Raw genomic sequence first — 22,195 nt, forward strand, 5'->3', positions numbered from 1 at the left:
TAGTGACAGATTCTGCAGTCCGGATTGAGGTTGGAAGGTCATTCCACCGCTGAGGGACAGTTAGTGTGAAGGTTCTGGAAAGGCACCTTGAGCCAGACTGAGTAGGCACTACTAAGCATCAGTCGTTAACTGATCGCAGATTGCGTGAGGCGGCTACAGGAAGCCAGTGGAGGGAGATGAAGAGGGGTGTGACATGGGTTCTCTTGGACTGGTTGAAGACTGCATTCTGAATCAATGAATGAGTCATGCTTATATAATTCAATCATACAAAATTCACATTCAAATAATTTTGTCACATTCCAAGCGCCTTAATTTTGGAAATAAGTGATCTCAACGCTACATAAATGGACAGAAAAATTGTTCCTGAAGCTTTTTTTGGCAGACAAAAAGAAATATAATTTTCAGTGTAGATCTTACAGTTCACCTGCATGTCCTGTTTCATGTCCTGTAGTGCTTGGGCACTTATAAAAGGACTTTCCCCAATGTAATCCACACAACTGCTAATAATTATGATAGATGTCCTCCAAACTGGAATTGCCCTCCAGACCAGGTGGTGGCGGTAACGTGCCCAGTAGCTGCTTCTCCAACCGTCAGAAAACACCGAAGAACAAAAAAGACACTGCAGGTTTTCCCCCTAAACAGCTGAGGTATTCTACTTGAGCTAATAATCTTTACATTAAATAATTTCTGACAGAGTTTTACAGTTAGAGTGGATCCAGTTAGAAATAAAAGATCGTCACCGTGTCTCTGTTTGCGGATTTAAAGCTCCGTTTTGCTCTAAAACTCAAAGGTAAGGTAAACAGAAGCTCGAATCCCAAATGGATCTCTAGGAATGTAGACCCTATATAGTGCACTATTTATTTAATGAGGAGAGATCTGTCATTCTGCCTTAGATCAAACAATTAGTATAAACATTTTCATATTTTCAGGTATCTAAGTGTAAGAACAGCTTCAAATAATCATCTACGTTCCCTTTATATTTAATTAAATATGTATTATTATTATTATTATTATTATTATTATTATTATTATTATTATTATTGATCTCTTTTCAGACCTGTTATAATGAGTTCAGCAGGTGACGGACCGCACTCCTCCAGAACGTCTCATGCTGATGATCCTTCACAGGTAAAACTCAATGATGTGTCTAACAGTCTCAGGATTTGTGGGAGAAATCAATAACACGATGATAAAGTTTGCCTTTTGTATTTTACTACTCCGCTGAATAAGTGTTATTCGTTGTTTTCTCACAAATTTTCTGAGGATGTGAAAACAGCCCTGTTGGAAATAAAAACAATAGAAGCTGTCACATAAATTCTAATGGTTTCCACTACAAATACCATTAAAACCATTACCATCAGCGGTGGATTTAGTGATTTGGAGGCGCTAGGCAAAGTATAGTAATGGGGCCCTCATTTCAGTGTTTTAACATGGATTTTTTAAATTTTCCGCATACATAATTTAGCATTAATAACAATAATTAGGGGTGGACTGGGATCAAAAAGTGACCCTGGTCTTTCTGGCCCTGAGCGGACCACCAGACCCAGCCCACAACACGGTACATCATAACACACCTGCTCATTGAAGGTAGCATTGAACAGACATCAAGTCATATTTGTAAAATAGGCAAACAGAAACGGAAGAACAGTGTGACAAAGAATATAAAACAATCAAGACGGCTAGTCAGGGGCGTCATCTGGGTGCAGTGTAGTAGAGCTGCACCGCTCAGCTGTACATCTCCTCAATCAGGACCGAAACTTTATTTTTAAACATGAATCCACATCTGAATGTACACGATCATCCTGTAGAGTTCAGGGTTTCTTTGGGGAGGAGGTCAGCGGAGCTTTAGGAGGGAATGAGGAGGAGGTGAAGAGGGGTGTATATATACGAGAGTGTATATATGTGGATGTGAAAGTGTATATTTGAAAGAGCATGTCTGTGTGTATGAGAGAGGGAGAGAGAGAATGAACCCTGCTACCTGTCCCAGCCTTGCTGTTCCTTGATTGTAATACTAGATCCGTCAGCACCTGCAGAACTGCAACTTGCCTTTACGGCAAAGGCAAAATCTGTTCATTTAAAACACTTCACACCACCTACCTCTAACGCTTTATACTTTTTTCAACAGAGCTTTTTAAGACCCACCTTTTCTTTTCTTCCCTTCCTTTTTTTCATCCATGGAAATCAATCTCATTGTCTATGTGAATTAGATGTAAAAGAGGGCGTGTTTGAAAGTACGCAGTAGCGCAGAACAAACTGTTTTTTGAGAGTGGGAGGTGAACAATAGATTAGAAGCATTTTGAGTAGACAAACAACAAAACCCAAACCCTCCTTACCAAGTTGGGCCGTGCCGGTGACTCGCCACTCCAAAGGAAAGAAGACACAATATTATTGATACTGTCAATGTTGCCTACATTTGCCTAGTGCTAAATCCACCCCTGATTACCTTTACCATTATTGGTCCTTAATGGTATCCACTCGACAAAACATGGGACCAATAGAAGGCGATAAATGACCAGTAGAGAGTCACAGGGACCATTACTGTTTGCATTAAAACCGTATTTTTTTATTCTGTTGTATTTTGTTTTGGGGTTTTTTCCAGGAGGGAGAGACTTCAGATGGAGGGACATCAGGAGGGACAGAGGTCTGTGTGAAGAAAGAGGAGACGCTAGACCTGCACATCTACAACCATGGAGAAAATCACAAAAACATACCTGAAGTTATCTCCACTAAAGAGGAAGAAACTTACAATGAAGACTACCTCTGTAAGACATCAAGCCAATCTGGAGCCGAGTAACACACTCACCGTGCTGCATGGGGAAAAATATATTACAGAGATTGTTGCATTTTTGCAATGTGATCATGAGGGAGGAAAAACGCTGGTTGCAGTATTTTTTAAAAGCTGCTGCATTCTGACCACATTCAAATATAAATAATTAGCTTAAAATTACAGCTTAATATTAACCTGTAATATAATATATGCTGGTGTTTTTGTGTCTTGTGTGTGTTTTTCTTTCTGATTGCTAAGATTTTCTTGTTAACAATGTTGACCTACCTATTTCTGTTTTGGAGAAAAAAATAATTTACCACCTACAGTCATGCCAAAAAAAAGTATGCACACTTCAATTCTATGTTTTTATTTATCATTTACATTTCAGGCATTTGGCAGACGCCCTTATCCAGAGCGACTTACATTAATCTCATTTATACACCTGAGCAGAGAGGGTTAAAGGCCTTGGCCAAGGGCCCAACAGTGCTAGCTTGGCAGTGCTGGGGCTTGAACTCCTGACCTTCTGATCAGTAGAGCCTTTAACCACTGATCCACCACTGCCTTACCAGGGTCTAAATAACAGAAACTTCTATAAAGAAATAAATAACCTCAGGTGACCACAACAGATTTCAATATGTAGTCACTCCCCCGACAGAAAAAACAAAAAAACAAAAAAAAAAGGTAAACCAACATTTAGAAACCAGGTCAGGGAAAAAATAAGTGCATCATATAATTCAGTAACATGTAGAACCACCTTTAGCAACAATAGCTTTAAGTAAACATTTTCTGTAGAAGATTCTCAATCTCTCAACATTTTGGAGAAATTTTGGCCCACTTTTCTTCCAGCATTGCTTCAGTTCATTGAGGTCTGAGGGCATTTGTTTATGCACAGCTCTCTGCCACATCATCTCAATGGGGTTGAGGTCTGGACTTAGCCATTCCAACACCTTGATTTTTGTCTTCTTTAGCCATTCAGACGTCGATTTGCTGCTGTACTTAGGATCATTGTACTGTTGCATGACCCACTTTTGGCCCAGCTTACGGTGCTGGACAGATGGCTTCACATTTGTCTCAAGATTATTCTGGTACAAAATGGAACTCATCATCGTCTTAATGACTGCACGTTTCCTACTTTCTGTCGCTGCAAGACAAGCCCAAATCATCACCCCTCCACCACCATGCTTGACAGTTGGTATGAGGTGTTTGTAGTGATACGCTGTGTTTTTCACCAAACATCTAAACCTTGGTGTCATCAGTCCAAAGGATATTGTTCCAGAACTTTTCTGGTTTGTTCATATGCATTTGGAGAGAAGGGGCTTTTTTTTCCTAGCCACGCTTCCAGGAAAGCCATACTTGTTCAGTCTTTTTTTCTAATTGTGCTGTCATGAACATAAACATTTAGTGTTCTTATAGAGGCCTGTAGGTCACATGATGTAGCTCTTGGGTTTTTCTTTATACGGTCTGACCTTGGACTGAAATAGCTGGGAGACTGTCTTGAAGGCTCTCCATTTGTAAACGAGCCTGTAGAACGGTGAATTTCAAATTGTTTGGAGATGGCCTTATAACCCTTCCCAGATTGACGAGCAATCCTGTGTGCTCCAGAACATCAAATTGTCAAAGCTCTGCTTTTATAGAGGTAGTCACAACTCTTGATGATTTGCTCATCTTGTGCATTTCATTGGTAACACCCTGCTACTAATTACGCTGTTTATACCTTTGGAAGTAGGATTGGTGTATGTATTTTTCCCATCTGGTTTCTGAATGTTGGTGTACTTTTTGTTGAAAAAATTACTACTTTTATTGAAATCTGTTGTTTTTTGTTGTTGTTGTCACCTGAGGTTTTTTGTTTGTTTAGAGAAGTTGGTGAGGACCATGCTTTGTAATTTAGGCCCTGATAAATAAAAAGCATAGTATTGAAGGAGGGTGTTTTTTTCCATGACGATATGTTTGCACACTAAAACATTACAGAATTGCATTTATTGCAGTTCATTAATTAATCATATTTTCTCTCCTTCCAGACTGTGAAGTTTGCAAATCCTTCTTCTTCAACAAGTGTGAGGTTCACGGTCCGGCGCTCTTCATCACCGATACCCCTGTTCCCATGGGAGTCGCTGACCGAGCCAGACAAACTCTTCCTCCTGGTCTGGAGATTCGGAAGTCCGGTATTCCTGACGCAGGCCTGGGAGTGTTTAATATAGGGGAGACTGTTCCAGTTGGTGCACACTTCGGACCCTTCCAGGGAGAGCTGGTAGACAGAGAGGAAGCTATGAACAGTGTCTACTGTTGGGTGGTGAGTTTTTATACATTGATAATAAATGTTAAAAGGTTAGTCCTCTACTTTTCAGTGTGTACATTTTCAGTGCAGTACATTACTGAAGAAGTTGGGGGCAGTGTTGCATCGAAAAATTTATGTTTAGAGTGTATAATACGTCATTTTACTATTTAGTGGTATAATCCATTTCAGTGGAGCCACATAATGCATTTTTTAAGCAGCAGAATGCCTTCACTAGATGAACATAATTAAAATTTTAACATTTCTTTGTGCCAGTGATATGTGGAGGCATGCACAAATGCAATTTCAGCTGCTTCAGAATGCTTATGATGTACTGTCACTCAAACAAGTATACACTCTAAACCCAATCTAGCAGAAGGAGCTTATAACATTGATCTAGACTATGCTTGCATGATATACAAATTTAACTGTCTCTATACGATCTAACACTGTCACAATATCTAGTTTTTACATTAAATTACTAGACCTGCCAACCTTTATGCAGGTATAAAGCTAGTATGAATTGTCATCTCCCATTTTATTGAGGAAAAAGGCGGCTCTTTTAGTTTATTTTTCAGTGACTTATACTAGCTTACTCTGCAGTTCATAAGCTAACGTGTTTAGTTTAACTGTATTTTTGCACAGTGAAATGCTACTTTTGAATATCTCAAGACTGTAGTAATGACCATGGGACCAGAAAAGACCAGAGGCAGCTGGAACAAATGGGCTAGCTGTGCTAAACACCTCCTATTTTTCAAAAACAAAAAAACTTGAAGTACGGTATTTTAAACTATTTACACCAACTTAGTTTCAGAGGACAGCTGCCTACTTTTATTGACAACTTTTTATCTAACAGACTTTTTCAAATCAGGGTAGGAAATACCCTCTCTGACTTACACAGACAAGAGCTAGGAGTGCTTCAGGGTGGTATTTTATCTTTTTAGTATCAAAATAAACAACATCGCAAAAGTAATCGGGCCAGCGATCTACTGCAGCCATTATGTGGATGACATCTGTATTTTGTTACAGAGGTAAACCCGTGCGTAGTATTGAATGGAAAATCCAGCTAAAAATCAATGAAATGCAGGCTTGGTCCATATCAAATGGCTGCAAGTTCTGAAAGACCAAAACTCTCTGTGTGCATTTTTGCCAATTACGCTCTCTCTATCTCGACCCAGAATTATTCTTAGAAAGAGATCCTATCAAAGTTGTCAAAGAGACAAAATTCCTTGGCATAATAAATTGTCTTTTATCCCCCTTTTCAAGAATTTAAAACACCGTTTTAAAACCATGAATATCATAAAGTAGGGAGCTGAAAGCTCAGTTTTGCTAAAACTCTATAGCACAATGATTCTTTCACATCCGGACTATGGGAGCATGGTGTATGACATGGTGTATGGTATCATATATCCGGCTGTTGGACACAGTTCATCATCAAGGCATACGTCTGTCCCTGTGGCCCTTCAGAACATCACCAATCCAAAGCTTATATGTTAAGGCTAATGAACTCTCTCTGGAGAACAGACATCTCCGATTAGCCCTGCAATACAAAACAAAACTATCAGCTAATAAAAATACTTCAGCCTATCATGCAGTATTCAATAAAGTCAAGGTATATTCGTCTGTGCGGACTACGGCTCAAGCCCCATGTTGAAAATATGAACGTCTATGAAAGGACAGACACACTGGAAGCAGCCCCCCTGGAATGTGTCTGTGTGTATATATATATATATATATATATATATATATATATATATATATATATATATATATATATATTATATATATATTATACTCTGCTTTGTGGTCAACCATCAGAAAAGTAGACTACAGATTCCAAGCCATAATTCAGTTTTTACAACAGAAGCCAATGCTACTAATTCTCTAAAACTTCTCAACACTGGGATTTCCTAATAATAATAACAGACTCAAAGTCTTCTGAAAATGAACACCCAGCTTTTGTAGAAATTGTAAATGGACTTCGGTTTTTTGGAGGCACAGAATTTTTAAATAATTTTTTGTTGGGTACCAGGGCATTGTGGAATTCCAGGGAATGAGCAAGCAGATGCTGCTTCTAAGGAGGCCTCATCTTCAGAGCTCAAAAAATGCCCCATTCCTCCTTGAGACCTCAAAAACATTATAAACTCTCATGTCTTCAAAAAATTTAAAACCGATTGGGATCAATATTACAAATTACAAAAAAACCTATAAATCAGCCCTATTGTTGGGAGAAAACGTTGTTTCCACTTGAATAATCGCTGGGACCTTGTCATCTACACCTGTTGCTGAATATTCCACTCCAAACTCACTCACAAGTATCCGTTAATGGGTGAAGATCCTCGACCTTGTGCCAAAGTCCACTATCTCTGAGGTATATTTTAATGGACTGATGGTTTCATGTTCTAGTAGATTCAATGACCGTCATGTCAGGTGATTCAAGGAGTAAAACGGATATTTTTCAGCCAGATTTCGCCACTCGTGTGTTACACGTCATCAGCAGTGTCGCAGACTCAGTGGCAGGTGTAATGAACGTGAGCAAGGTGGATTATTTACTGCATCGTTGTCCAAGCTTCCCTTCTGGTGTTTGACTGAGACATAGTCCAACCTCTAGATTGGACTATTCGGTGGTTTAGCTCCAGTGTATTATCCTAATCTCCTGAAGCAGTATAATCCATCCCTAAGCTGAGGCAGGCCTACTTTTAATTACAAGGGGCACTCGCAGCTCAGCTCCTGGCTGTTTTTCTTAAATCATCCCTAAACTCTGAAAGTGTATTCCTGAAGATAGTGAAAGTTCCAATTTTCTAAATGAGAACACTTTTTGATTTAGGCTACTCTCTTAGGCTATGACGAGGCAGAAGTGCTTAGAATAAACACAAGAAAAAAAAGCATAAATTAACAGATCAAATGTAAATGTGTAATTTTTTGCAGGTATACAGGAGCAGGCACTGTGAGGAATACATAGATGCCAAGAGAGAGATGTATGCTAACTGGATGAGGTGAGGAAAATCCTTATTGTTGGGTATTTGTTTTTAAATTTAAAACCACTTAATTGTGGAGACTTATTATTCTCTAACATCTGATTATTACCTAGCGTTGCTTTCTCTAACTTCTGATGGGTTTTTTTTTAGGTATGTGAATTGTGCTCATAATGGAGAAGAGCAGAATCTAGTGGCATTTAAGTATCAAGGAAAGATTCTGTACCGTTGTTGTCGACCCATCGACTCAGGACAGGAGCTCTTCGTGTGGTATGATGAGGAGTATGCCAAAGATCTCAGGCATACATGTGACTACCACAGGAGCACAAAGTCCTCCACAAATGGTAAAGTCTAACCTTAATCATTTTAGTTTTCTCATTACTTACCCCAGTCAGGATATCCATTCCTTTTTCTGTTGAACCGTCAGCTGTGAATTTCTAGCTAAAACTACTGTGATTCATAGCTTCTGGAATACCCAGGCTTTTGTTTTGCTCTTTTAGTGACTTAGCTTGAAGCTACAGGACTGCAGCATGTGCCTCTTTTTCCTTGTTCTTCCCCTTAGCAGAGGCTTAAGGGCCTTATTCAGTGGCCTAATGGTGTCAGCTTGGTGGTTCTGGGGCATGAACACCTGACCTTCTGACCTTCCGTTTAGCCACCACTGCCCCACATGTCATGTGTATAGTATAGTCCTAGATGAATTCTTTCTTTTTTGGACATTTCAACAAATCAGTCTTCTTTTAAATCCAATGTCTTTTGTTTACATTTCACCATTGCCACTACCGTGTTTGTATCTGTCCCTAAGACTACTGATTTCAACTCATGACCAAAGGTTAACACCACTGATCTCAACTCCTGTCCTTTGCGATGTGCACTGCAAAATCGGGCTGAATATCATACAGTGTAAACCCAGCTTATCTTTACAAAGCCTATCAGTTTTCTCCAGTTTTGTAACAAATTTTAATCAATGCTTTTTAGCTGGTTCACAGGCTTTAGCACTCTTCATCAACTGCTAGTTGTTTTTTTCCACCTCCTCCTTGATGGCTCACAGTTGCCAAAAATTCTCCCAGTCAGGTTCTTATATAGTGCTGGGTAATGTTCGGTTGGGTGAGGTGGTGGTGGTGCTGGTCTTCCAACTCTCACAGGTCTGGCCATAAATGGATGAGCTCTAATGGTGCAGGCAAGTCCTGTAGAAGAGCCTTTATTGAGCAACCAGGGATAGGCTACATGAGTTGTTGTTGTTATTGTTGTTTTCTTCCTCAAGTTTATATGATCTATTTGCTCACCTCAGCATTTTCTGGGTTGCATTTGTGTGATAGTGGGCTCCAAGTGACTGTGTATGTGCCAGGAGAGGACAACAGTACTGTAAAGAAAACTGGAGTGGAAGTAAAAAGCAGCAGATTGACTTTTGATGAATGGCTACCAGATTGAGTTTGGTGCAAAGAAGAAAAGGTGTTGTAGGGATAAAGGTCATCAGTCCCCCACAATCACAACAGTATCTTTGAGATTATACATTAACCACATTTATGCCAGTTTTGTCAAAACAGGCTTGGTTAATAACAATTGCAGAAGCAACACTGGGCAACCACAAACAGGCTTGTTGTGTACATTACAAATGCCCTGATTAACTGTGGGTATGGAGTATATTTGGTGGATTTCCTTAGCGTACTTTACTTGAACACTCTGTGTTTCTTGTTGCTAATTATTGAGTTTGCCAATACTACTACTAGTACTACTACTTTTAAATTTAATTGTGGTAGTTCTTAACAATAGTTTTATACTTCTATGTTTCTAATGTATATATATATTTTTTTTTTCTTTCACTGCTCCAGAAGTAAACAACGATCTGTTGCAAGTCTTCTCCTGCTCCTTGTGTACATTTTCCTGTACATCTCAAATTGACCTCAACAAACATGTCCAGAGCTACCACTACGAGGAGTATCCGAGACAGCAGAAATCAGAAATTATTAAATATGAGATTCAGGTGGCCACAAATGGCTCCAGTGATCAGCAAACTTCCTCTGGTTCTAACACCCCTCAGAAAGAAATGGAGGAAAAAATTCACAACTGCTCAGAGTGTGGAAAGAGTTTTACTGATCAGAATGCTCTCAAAGCTCATCAATGCAATCAAACCGGAGAGAAGCCGTATCGCTGCTCATATTGTGGTAAGAGTTTTAATCATAAGAGCGTTCTCCGAAAACATCAGCGCATTCACACCGGAGAGAAGCCGCATCGCTGCTCACAGTGTGGCAAGAGTTTTATTCAAAAGAGTGATCTCCAACAACACCAGCGCACTCACACTGGAGAGAGGCCATATTACTGCTCCATGTGTGGGAAGAGTTTTTCTCATCATAGTCATCTCCAACTACACCAGCGCATTCACACAGGAGAGAAACCGTTTCAGTGCTCACAGTGTGGGAAGCGTTTCACTCAAAAGAGTAATCTCCAAGTCCATCAGCGTGTTCACACGGGGGAGAAGCCGTATCACTGCTCACATTGTGGGAAGAATTTTACCCTTCAAAGTAATCTCCAACTACATCAGCGCATTCACACGGGAGAGAAGCCGCATCACTGTTCACATTGTGGTAAGAGTTTTACTCATCAGAGTACTTACCAGCGACACCAGCGCATTCACACAGGAGAGAAACCGTATTACTGCTCAGAGTGTGAGAAGTGTTTTAATCATCAGAGTCATCTCCAGCGACACCAGCGCACTCACACAGGAGAGAAGCCGTATCACTGTTCGCAGTGTGGGAAGAGTTTCTCTCAACAAAGTTCTCTTCATGTACACCAGCGCATTCACACAGGAGAGAAGCCGTATCACTGCTCACAATGTGGAAAGAGGTTTACTTATTCACTTACGTTTAAGACGCACAAGTGCACTAACACAGACCCATTACATTATTTGAATTATTTGTCAAATTAGATATGATTAAAAATATTTTTTTAAAGGAAAAATAAGACTTTTAGCTTTAAATAATCTGCGTAAACTGTATTTTTGCTTCTTTTTATTTTGACATTCTGTGGTAAGCAATGTTATGTTGTTTGTATTAACTGGCTTTAACGTTTGATTGTTACCATAGCCATAACATAAAATGCAGAAATATTGTGGAGATGGTTTAAAAGTAACAATGACTACGTTTACATGGACAGCAGTAATCTAATTATTGACCTTACTCTGAATAAGATAACAATATGATTAAGGTGTTTATATGAGACGCTTTTAGAATACTCCTGTCATTTTCCCGTTTTACATGGAATAGAACATAATTAGATTAACGGCACACGTCACTATGTCACCGCGCCACGCCGTCCGATGTCCCTCCAGAATATATATATATATATATATTCAGTGTGAGAGAGAGAGAGAGAGGAAAAAGCAATTATTAGACTTTTCTATTAAATTCTAATAAACTACACGAAGTCAATATTTTGTATAAGAACCATTTGCTTTTTTAAATGCATCGGTAATCTCCAGTACATTTTATACAATATTGGCCTTTCGGTAATTTCTTTGAACTATTCTTTTTCTGCGGCAGAATGATTGTACAACATACAACATCTTTAATATAAAACAAGAATTTGGTTTACAAGTTTTAATTTATTTGGGGTTTTCTGTACACCTAATATTTAGTTGAATGTCCCTTAGCAAGTTTCACCTCGAGCAGAAGCTTTTGGTAGCCATCCAGCCATCCATTTCACTACTCTTCTTGGCAGAATTGGTAAAGCTCAGTGATATTTGTTGGTTTCTTGACCCTGACTCGACCTTTAAGCATAGTCCACAAATTTTTGATAGGGTTGAGATCAGGATTTTGGGAAGGCCATTCCAAAAGCTTGATGTTAGCCTGTTTTATCCATTCCACAACCAGCCGTGACACCTCAAAATACATGCACAAACACAACTTACATATACATACATACATACAATTTTTTTTCTTCCCTTTTGTGTGTGTAAATATGTACAGTGTCCTCCATTAATATTGGCACCGTTGGTAAATATGAGCAAAGAAGGCTGTGAAAAATTGTCATTACTGTTTAAACTTTAGATTATTATTTTTTTGTAAAATAAATAAATAAATAAATAAATAATTTTAAAAAAATCACAAAAATACTCTGCTCTCATGGATAGCAAACAATTGCAAACACAACACAGGTTTTTATATATATATATATATATATATATATATATATATATATATATATATATATATATATATATATATAAAAACTTTTATTGGCACCCTTTTAGTCAATACTTTGTGCTACCTCCCTTTGCCAAGAGAACAGCTCTGAGTACCTCAACTCTCTCCTGAAGGCTTACGTTCTCTCACACAATCTGCGATCAATCAATGACCGACGCTTAGTAGTACCTACTCAGCGCAGCTCAAGGTCCCTTTCAAGAACATTCAAACTAACTGTTCCTCAGTTGAATGAACTTCCAACCTCAATTCGGACCGCAGAATCTGTCACCATCTTCAAAAAAACAGCTAAAGACCCACCTCTTCCATGAACACCTAACCAACACACAAAAATTAAAAAAATAAATAAATAAAAAATACTCTTGGCATTTACACCTCTACTCTGCGCACTTTGCTTCTTCTGGAATCTTGTGTGGTAGCACTACTTGTATTGTTCTCTGCTTGATATATCGCTTTGTTTGTATTTTCTCAGTTGTAAGTCAATTTGGATAAAAGTGTCTGGTAAATGGGTAAATGTAAATGTAATGTATGAATTACTAAGCATCATCTCTTTAACTAGGAACAATAATTATAAAAGATAAAATTGTGTGGTTGTTAAGTGCATAAGATCACACAATCCTGTACTATACCTTTATTTACAGACTTGATTAATAAGAACTGAATCACACATACAGGGATGTAAAATCACATCATGTCTAAGACTTCGTCATGATCCTGTGCATGAGCCTCATTCCATATCAGGATGTGTATTGTTAGGATTCTGGGCTATATAGACTTTGGTCACTAGGTGGAGACATTCTGCATTTGTGTTTTTCATTTTTTCCACTTGCCTGTTAACCCAAGTTATTGTTTTCACCTGACCACGATTTATTAGATTATTTATACTCTCCATTTTCTTTGTTCATTGCTTAGTCTTCGTGTTTTACTGAGTTCACTTACTTTTACCCCGGGCTGTTTGTGTATAATATTAGTATAATAAGAATCAATATTGGTGTGTACCCTCAGTATACCCACTCATTTTGCTGCTTCAGAACTCCATAATCTACTTTATGTTGTTGTTTTTGTGAAACTTGCGATTCTTTATTGTAACTGGTGTATTTTATTTGAATTCCACCCTTCTCAGTCCCTGACAACCGTCGTTACTGCCGTCATTGACCGAAGACGTCAGGCTATGTCTGGATACTGTATGAACGTATACTTATGTATGAATGTAAGAAGTTAGAAATCAAGATTGCTTATCAATGTCAATAACTGCTGATAATTGCTGATAATTTCTGGTCAATACTGATAATCGCAGACAATTGCTGATGAATGTCGATAAACGCAGATTACCACTGATAATCACGCAATCCTGATAAATGCTGTGAAATGCTGATAAACGTTGATCCATACGGGTAATTGCAGATTTAAAAAAAAATTCTACACGATTATGCAAATGAAATATTTGCAGGTGGTGCTGGTCTTTAGGGGTACACATTCCTTTTGCCTAAGCAGTGCAAACCTATCGCCCCATAGCAATGGCAAAATCATCACAGTGTCTAAAAATACCTGGGGTCCCCCAGAGTAAGCTGGGACAGATTAAGGTCAGAGGAAGGTATAAGGTGATGTATTTACCTCGGTTTCAGGTCAGCAAGTCTAATTGTTGTGTTTGTAAGCAGCTGGGGAATAGGACAAAAGACATGTCTGTAGTGTCAGGATGCAGAGTGGTCTAAGGCGCCAGACTCAATGTTCAGACTTTTCCCCTGCCTAAAGGAAGATCCTGGTCTTGAAATCTAGTTGTAGGTTCAAATCCAACTTCTGACAATTTTTTTTTAATGAAAACTCAATTAAGATAATGGCTTTTAATTCTTATGAATAGGTTATTATATATGGAGCAGGTGGAACTTTGGCCCACTCTCATTTGCAAAGGTGGTGCTTCGGTTCAGTCATATTGGAGGGTTTTCGAGCATGAACTGCCTGTTTAAGGGCCTGCCACTGCATCTCAAATGGTTAAAGTCAGGACTTTGACTAGACCACTCCATTCAAAGGTGGATTTACTCCTACGCTTTGGATCATTGCTTTGCTGCATAATTCAGTTGCGCTTGTGTTTCAGTTTAGGGAAGACTGGAGATTTCTGTTAGAGAGCAGAATTCCTGTTATCTTCAATTATTGCCCAGGCCCTGAAGCAGCAAAGCATCCCCACACCATCAAAGTGCCACCACCATGCTTGACCAGGTCTTATATTGACCAGATGAGTAGCAGATGCACCTGGATAACTGGTCGAATTTCTATGGCCAGTGATGTAAAAGAAACCCCTTAATTGTTTTTACCCAAATATCTCCTGGAGATTGCAGCAGTTGTTTAAAGAAACATACTTGGATAAGGAAATGCTTCACAGTTTGTCAAATTCCAGATGTAGTCAGCAGGATTTGAAGCAGTGCAAGGAGACTCTAATGGATTTCTAATCCATCTCCTTAACCACTTGGTCAAGACTACATAAAATGTCTGAATCAGTGTGGACTAAAGTCTGGCTTCAGTTAGAGACCATGCTCAGGTTTTTCATCATCAACACAACAAGGCAGAGTAGTTGGTTCACTGCACAACCATCTATGGGCAGTGCTGTAAAATCAAGCCAGTGCTTGTAAATATACCTGAGAACCGGCTGCAATGACCAGTTTGCACCCATCTACTGACAAAGAGAAGCTCAGACCTTCTCTTCAGCATTCAAACCTGTGCTTTGGAAAATGCCTGTTTCAGCATGCCCACGTCTTATGTTGACCACACAAGCAGCTATGCACTTGGTTCACTGTTCAAATAGCTATGGGCAGTGATTTAAAAGATGCCACTGCATTGTTTAACAACCCAGATTTCTCCAAGAGAGCAGCAGCTTTTTAAGGAAACAGACCTGGAACTGCTCCATTGTTTGTCATACAAACTTGGGTAAAAGACACCCCAAACCAGAGTTCCTCTTATGCAAGAGGAATTTTGGACATAGTCAGCCAGATTCAAACCTGCATGAGGAGACCCCAATGGATTTGTAGTCCATCACCTTAACCACTGTCCCATTTTTCGGAATTGTGATTATGCACTGAAATTAGGAACACTATAGTAACACTGGGTAGGTCCCCCCTTTGCTCTCAAAACAGTATCAATTCTTGATGGATTACACAAGATGTTGGAACCATTCCTTTGAAAATCTGGCCAATGTTGTCATGATTTCATCACACAATTCCGGCACATTTTTCAGGTGGACTTTCATGCTGTGAATATCATATTCTTCTACATCCCAAAGGTGTTCTACTGGATTTAGATCTGGTGACTGGGAAGAACACTGAAGAACATAGAACTCATTCTCATGTTCATGAAAGCAGTGTGTTACGACATTTTTCATGCTGTTTATATCATATTCTGACCCTACCAACTGTGTGCCTCAGCAGAAATCAAGATTCAGACCACGCTACGATTTCCAGTCTTCATCTGTCCAGTTCTGGTGAGCCTGTGCTCTCTGCAGCCTCAGCTTTCTGTTCTTGGGTGACAGAAGTGGAACTCGACGTGGTCTTCTGCTGTTGTAGCCCATACACCTCAAGGTTCGACGTGTTGTGTATTCTGAGATGCTTTTCTGCTCAACACAATTGAACACAGTGGTTAACCTAATTACTGTAGCCTTTGTGTCAGCTTGAACCTGTCAGGTCATTCGCTGTCGACCTCTCTCATCAACAAAGAAGTTTCCATCTGCAGAACTGCCCGCGCTGGATTTTTTTCCTTTATTGCAACATTCTGAATATTGTTGTGCATGAAAATCCCAGGAGTTCAGCAGTTATAGAAATACTTAAACCAGCTCATTTAGCACCAAAAATCATGTCACGAACAAAATCACTGAGATCACATGTTTTCCCCATGCTGATGGTTGATGGGAACGTTACCTGAAGCTCCTGGCCCGTATCTGCATGATTTTATGCATTGCACTGCTGCCACATGATTGGCTGATCACATAATTGCATGAATTAATAGTTATACATGTGTTCCTAATAAAGTGCTCTTCGAGTGTAGATACTTGATCGAAATCTGGATTTTAAAACGTGAGTTACTGAATGTTGAAAAAAAATTGGACTTTTAACGAGACTAATTCAAAACCAATAAAGACAAATATATGGTTCTCAACCCGATATATAGAATTATTATTATTATTATTATTAATAATAATAATAATAATAATAATAATAATAATAATAACAACAACAACAACAACAACAACAACAATAATAACTAGAACGGTACATTTCCTGAAGAAAATGTGTGTGGTGCCTGCCGTGGCAAAATTCGAATCGGGCGCCAATACTTTTGAGAGCCAGATGTTGCAAGCTCCAATACTTTTGAGTGCCGAACATGTAGGGCGCCAATACTTTTGAGAGCCAGACGCGCAGGGCGCCAATTTTTTTCGCAACCCAATGCAAGTCTATGGGAAATTTTCAAATACGATGGAAAAACTACTGATGAAAAACTATTTCAGACATTTGACCTCACTGTGACCTTGATGCTGTTTGGATCAACACCAAAATCTAATCAGTTCATCTGATGGTTACTGTGATAATTCCACATACATCCTACAAACATTCAAATGTTCTTGAGACATCGCACTAATGAGAAACTTGGACGTACGGAAAGCCAACCCTCGAAAACATAATGCCTCCATCACCAAGTGGCAGGGATATGAAATCTTACCTTTAGCAACTCCTTGTGGAGCGTAAATTTTCCTTCATCTGACTGTACTGTGACATCAGCATACTGCGAGCCTGCTGCTCACGTTCACACTCCTAAAACACAACCATGGAGCAGAAGAGGGTTACATTTTTGGGCTAACTGGGCTACTTCACTTCAGTGAAACAGGAGGAAGTTCAAAGTAACGTGAATTTTGGTCAAGTAGAAATTGAGGACTTGACGCCACATGGACTTTTTTTATTGCATCTCATAAAAAAATTGCCATAGCAGTCCTACAGCATTCATGGTTTAATGAGAGAAAAAGCTTACCTTCAGTAACTCATCACGCTGGTTTAATGTCTCCTTGTACTGTGACTGCAGGATGCTGTAAGCCTCCTCTGCTCGCTGATGATCCTAAAACACAGCCATGGAGAAAAGTAGGATTCAGATTTGTTCACATCTACAATGGGCCACTTCTGTTTCCCTTTTAGAACATGTGTATTGAACAGATGCAGTGTAAGGGTGTAACAAAACTCAAATCTGGAGATGCATTTTTCCCTCACACATCTTTATTTTTTAACTTGAGATCTTAAATGTTCTACAATGCACCATTTCTATTCACTTCTATTCTAAACTAGCATCTTAAACTACAAACGCAACTTTTATTTTGTTCAAGTACATATAAGCTGTGGTGTAACTCATCATGCAGATTTTCTCACTCACCCGTGTTATCTTAGCAAGACTGCGCTGGTTCTTACAGAGCTTTCCCTCCAATTGGTGCATGCTGTCTTGCAGTACTTCAGAGTCAGATATCAGGCTGGAGTTCTCTTTCTGTAGCTGAGCATTGCAGTTCATCACCTGCTCACGCTGCCTCTTAGCTAGATCCAGAGAGACCTGCATGTCCTACAACCAAAACATGTTGGCTTAATTTACTTCTACACACAACACACATTCAGACACTTTTGAGGACTCATCTCATCACTCATTAGAACAGCTTGAAATGTTTTGGGGATAAGAGATAAAATGTCCCAAAAAATGTGACTACATGAGAATGGACACACACACGCACACAGAAAAAAATTACATTTAGTGACTCCTTGGCGTGTGTTAAATTTTCCCTCATCTCTTCATACTCGGATTTCAGGATACGATGAGCCTCTCGCTCTTGCTCACAGTCCTAAAACACAGCCATGGAGCAGAAGAGGTTTAAACGTTAGTAATTGTTGTTGACATACACAAACAATTATACACAACTTTACTAAAAGAATGATAAATGAGGCTCACTGTGAGTACTCACATTATTGCTAAAGGAACTGTTAATGCAAGCATTTCCTCACCATTGTTATCATGTGACACTTCTTGTGTGCCTCACAGAGCGCTTCCACATAATCCTGCACGGAGTCTTGCAGCTTGTCCGAGTCAGATGTCAGGTGGAAGTTCTCTTTCTCTAGCTGAGCATTGGACTCCAGCACCTGCTTGTACTTCCTCTCAGCTTCAGCCAGAGAGACCTGCAAGTTCTACAACCAGAACATGTTGGCTTAATTTACTTCTACACACACATTCAGACACTTGAGGATTCATCTCATCACTCATTAGAACAGCCTGAAGTGGTTTCGGGATAAGAGATAAGATGTCCCAAAAAACCTGACATGAGAACGGAAACACACGCGCGCACGCACGCACGCACGGAATAAATCTTACCTTTAATGACTCCTCGTTGTGTGTTAAAGTTTCCTTCATCTGATCGTACTGAGACTTCAGGAAACTGTGAGCCTCTCGCTCCTGCTCATACTCCTAAAACACAGCCATGGAGCAGAAGAGGTTTCAAATTTAGTGCTTACTTTTCACCTTTTCAATGGGCCACATGCATTCAATAAAAAAAGAAACCCAGCATTTAAAACTAGAAATACAATTTTTATTTTGATCAAGTACATATCGCATGTGGTGTAACGCTTCATGCAGCATTAACATTGAGCTTCATTTATCAAGCCGGATACGAATGGATTTATATGTTTAACTTTTACTATTTATATGAGGTTTGTGTAGCTCACCTTGGTTTTTATATCACACTCTCTGAGTATCTCACACAGTTCCTCCAACTCCCTCACTCTGTCCTCCAGTTTGGACCTCTCGCTGTCCACCGGAGCACTGGGCACCTCGTCCTTCTGATTCTTCTCCTCAGCCTCCCTCGGAGAAACCTGAAAGTGCACCATGCAAATGTTGTAATTGTTGTTTTCATTTACACACACATTCAGACATTTCTGAGGACTGACAAAGAATCCATGGTTTTATGCATTACGTACTGCCACATGATTGGCTGATTAGATAACTGCATGAATGTGCAGGTGTTCCTAATAAAGTGGACGGTGAGTGTCTGAACAAATTAAACCAGGGGAAAAGCTATACAGGAGAGCTGGGAGCATTTATTTATTTACCTAACAGCCTACTAGCTTATACAGCACTCAGTAACTGCTCAAGTATAAATGTTAAAGAGGAATTATAACCAATTTTCCTTTAAAAACTGGAGGCTCCGAGTGATAACGAGTCTCGTTACATGCTTCACCTAAACCTTAACCAGGACAACATCTAACAGCTGAGCTAATGTAGCTACACTGCTAATACTTAGTTCATGCAGACAACATTTTAATACTTATTTATCTGAGTTATCTAGTGAAAAACATTCCATTTGATCTCGTGTTAGATGATTTAACTCTTATTTAAGAGTGTTTGGGGTTGCCCCAGAGGATGTGCTGGAAGTAGAGCCTGAAGGGAGTTTTTAAAACAGATCAGGAACATTTTCCCCCAGGTCTCATCCAGCACTCAAACAAAAAGTCAGCAAAGTGTCCATAATGTAGAAGTAGAGATGGAAGTGATTGTGGTTTGGGGAGTACCTCAGGGACAGTGCTGTCAGTCTGTGTGACTCTGACTCCATCCACATCAGACGTCAAGTCTGACTCCACCAAAGCAGACTCTGCACACACCATCTGCACTGGGTCTAAATACAAACAAACACAACACCACATTAACCTGCACTCATCGTTTGTATAAAAACAGAGAGAACTGTGACTGAGAAAGAAAGAAATACAGAGAGAGAGAGATGGTGTACCCTCGGTGAGAGGTGTGTCCGCGAGCTCCGCTGTTCTCTCTCCATCTTCACGCTTCTTAAAATAATAATAAACCCCTGCGGCTGTGACTGCAGCTCCAGCCGCATACAGCAGGGGGCGCACTGGAAGCTCTGCCGCCAGAGAGCGAGCTGAACTCATTAAATTCCGCATTGTAGCACTGAACTCGATTAAACATCATGTTTCTGTTCTTCATCTTTTTACAGCGGCTTCCTCTGTCGCGTCATTCCAGAATATTCTCAAGTTCCATCATCACCCAGGTTTTAGAATCAGAATCAGCGTCATTACCAAGTGCTCACACACACAGGGACTTGATTAGTGAAGCTTCCGGTGTGTACACAAACAGGACCGACAGCAAGACAAAATTATGTGTGTGTGTGTGTGTGTGAGTGACCTTTTCCTCCTAATTATTGCATCAGTACTCCACCTGCGCACGTGTGTAGAGGTTTGTGCCGGTTTGGCGGCTAGTAACATCAAAATGAGTAGGCTGAGCTGATGTTTTTCCCTTTTAGAGTTTACGCTGATGTGGAAAGTTTGTTGTGGTCTGCTGCTGCTGCTGGTGGTGGTGCTGGTGGTGGTGCTGGTGGTGGTGCTGGTGGTGGTCTGCTGCTGGTGGTGCTGGTGGTGCTGGTGGTGGCCCTTTCCCAGCATCTCCTCTGCTCCCTTTCGGGTTCGCGGTATTATTGGTGTGGTCTTAAGTACTGATAGCGTTATGATTGTCAGAACCACATAAAGGTAGACGACTTCTTCATCATGTTCTAAGTGGAGGGTTAAATAAGAGTGTCCCAAATACCCGTATACGTGTCATTTACTAGGAGGACTAATTTGGGTTAAAAGAAGTCTTGGTCGTGTAACAGATATAAGAAAAACAGGAAATAATATTTATTATTATTATTATTATTATTATTATTATTATTTGTGTTTTTCATGGCATGTGTTGGACAGTAAAATGTATTAATTTCGCCGAAATCCTTCACAGTTATTTAATATTTTGCCATTCTTGGTGTTGGGAGTACTTTACTTGTGTTAGAGCTCTTTGCTGATTGTTACAGACGTATTGCGTCATTTCCGGTTTCTCGTAGTTGTTGATCTTGACTGTGAGAGGTGTGTATTTAAGGCAGCGCGAATATAAAGTTCGGATTTTAAGCTTTAAAAGTTGTTTCAAGCACACAAACCAGTTTAATCATGTATAGTATTATTAGGATCGACGGACTGAGTCGTTTCTGCTGTGTATTTTACTTGTAAAATTAGTTTTTAAAGATGAACAAATTAACACGTTTTTATTGTGTGTGTGTGTGTGTGTGTGTGTGTGTGTGTGTGTGTGAGAGAGAGAGAGAGAGAGAGCTAGCTGTCGCCATTTTATCTTCTTATGGTCGAACATGTTCACGGTATTTTCTCATATTAGGTGTGTTGTGAAGATAAATCCTGTATGACGACGTTTTGCTCTCTCTGAACTCTAAATAAGTGTGTGTATGTGTTTTGTTCTCCCAGTACCATGTTCAGTAAATGTATTATTTTAATCAAGTTCATTGTATTAGGTTGTTGTGGTACAGGACATTTTTCATGATGGCTGTGGGCGCTTGTGTTTCCCTTTCTTTCATGGAATGTTTTTTTGTTGTTGTGTGACAGTTAATGATAAATGTGCTTCCATATGATTTATATTTCATTTTAATATGTATTAAGTTTAAAATGAACTGTTATTAACAATATAATTGAATGTAATAGAATACAAAGTGATAACATTTGTTATTTATATCTTTTGTATTTTATTAACATGTTTTGAGTTAGTCTCATGTTGATAGAGAGTCGGTGTTGAACTTGACTGCGAGATGCGTGTTGTGAAGATAAATGCTGTAAACTGAACTGCTAAACTGACCTGCGAGGTGAAACTGATCCAAAGGACAGAGCTGTAGTTCTGCATGAATGTGATGTGCTCTGGATGTTCCGGAGAAACAAAAAGAGAAAAGAAAGGATTATATTTTCCAGCTGCAGTATTTCCAGAGGCGGGAAGTAACACTCTATATACAAAAACAATGTGATTTTAAGAGTAGGTTTAACTGGCCGTACTTATACTCTTAATCAAGTTCATTTTGAATTACAGAAATGTACCTTTACACTCGGTGGCGCTCCTGTGTTATTGTTAAATAGTAATGAATATATGTAGTTTTAATAATTAGTTTATATCT

At 39.4% G+C, this 22,195-nt stretch overlaps 2 protein-coding genes across 8 annotated transcripts; one reads left to right on the forward strand and one right to left on the reverse strand.

Annotated features, from left to right (window-relative positions):
* Positions 1-377: 377 nt before the first annotated feature.
* On the forward strand, positions 378-11,644 carry LOC108266884 (histone-lysine N-methyltransferase PRDM9). 4 transcript variants are annotated; one of them, XM_017470706.3, is made up of 7 exons: positions 378-647; positions 1,056-1,128; positions 2,603-2,762; positions 4,786-5,057; positions 7,968-8,035; positions 8,168-8,358; positions 9,844-11,644. In XM_017470706.3, the coding sequence occupies exons 1-7, from the start codon at positions 517-519 to the stop codon at positions 10,935-10,937; spliced, it is 1,989 nt and encodes a 662-aa protein (XP_017326195.2). In that variant the 5' UTR covers positions 378-516; the 3' UTR covers positions 10,938-11,644. The 4 variants fall into 4 exon arrangements, with proteins under 4 accessions (XP_017326195.2, XP_017326194.2, XP_017326196.2 ...); XM_017470705.3 differs by having other exon boundaries at positions 380-647; positions 2,600-2,762; XM_017470707.3 differs by having other exon boundaries at positions 588-790; positions 2,600-2,762.
* Positions 3,119-21,032, reverse strand: LOC108266903 (thyroid receptor-interacting protein 11). 4 transcript variants are annotated; one of them, XR_008396515.1, is made up of 11 exons: positions 19,994-21,032; positions 19,779-19,882; positions 18,939-19,085; positions 18,589-18,681; positions 18,225-18,404; positions 17,972-18,064; positions 17,611-17,790; positions 17,218-17,301; positions 16,912-17,003; positions 15,608-15,808; positions 12,244-12,525 (listed from the first exon to the last, which is right to left on the reverse strand). XR_008396515.1 is itself a non-coding variant. In XM_017470729.3 (10 exons), exons 1-9 carry the CDS (start codon positions 20,160-20,162, stop codon positions 16,914-16,916), a joined length of 1,140 nt encoding a protein of 379 aa, XP_017326218.1. In that variant the 5' UTR covers positions 20,163-21,032; the 3' UTR covers positions 3,119-5,012; positions 16,912-16,913. The 4 variants fall into 4 exon arrangements, 3 of the variants coding, with proteins under 3 accessions (XP_017326218.1, XP_017326219.1, XP_053536638.1); XM_017470729.3 differs by lacking the exons at positions 12,244-12,525; positions 15,608-15,808 and adding an exon at positions 3,119-5,012; XM_017470730.3 differs by lacking the exons at positions 12,244-12,525; positions 15,608-15,808 and adding an exon at positions 11,767-11,889.
* Between the last annotated feature and the right edge of the window lie 1,163 nt (positions 21,033-22,195).

Source organism: Ictalurus punctatus, chromosome 6, assembly GCF_001660625.3.
Source record: "Ictalurus punctatus breed USDA103 chromosome 6, Coco_2.0, whole genome shotgun sequence".
NCBI classification, from domain to species: Eukaryota; Metazoa; Chordata; class Actinopteri; order Siluriformes; family Ictaluridae; genus Ictalurus; species Ictalurus punctatus.

What these genes read in the sequence shown, in the direction of transcription:
- LOC108266884 (XM_017470705.3), top strand. Translation starts at nt 517, where the DNA reads ATGTCCTCCAAACTGGAATTGCCCTCCAGACCAGGTGGTGGCGGTAAC. An exon ending in TTTCCCCCTAAACAGCTGAG is followed by an intron (nt 648 to 1,055) that starts GTATTCTACTTG and finishes ATCTCTTTTCAG; the next exon opens with ACCTGTTATAATGAGTTCAG. An exon ending in ACAGTGTCTACTGTTGGGTG is followed by an intron (nt 5,058 to 7,967) that starts GTGAGTTTTTAT and finishes AATTTTTTGCAG; the next exon opens with GTATACAGGAGCAGGCACTG.
- LOC108266903 (XM_017470729.3), bottom strand. Translation starts at nt 20,162, where the DNA reads ATGCGGAATTTAATGAGTTCAGCTCGCTCTCTGGCGGCAGAGCTTCCA. An exon ending in CTGACAGCACTGTCCCTGAG is followed by an intron (nt 19,086 to 19,778) that starts GTACTCCCCAAA and finishes GTGCACTTTCAG; the next exon opens with GTTTCTCCGAGGGAGGCTGA. An exon ending in ACGCCAAGGAGTCACTAAAT is followed by an intron (nt 17,791 to 17,971) that starts GTAATTTTTTTC and finishes TTTTGGTTGTAG; the next exon opens with GACATGCAGGTCTCTCTGGA.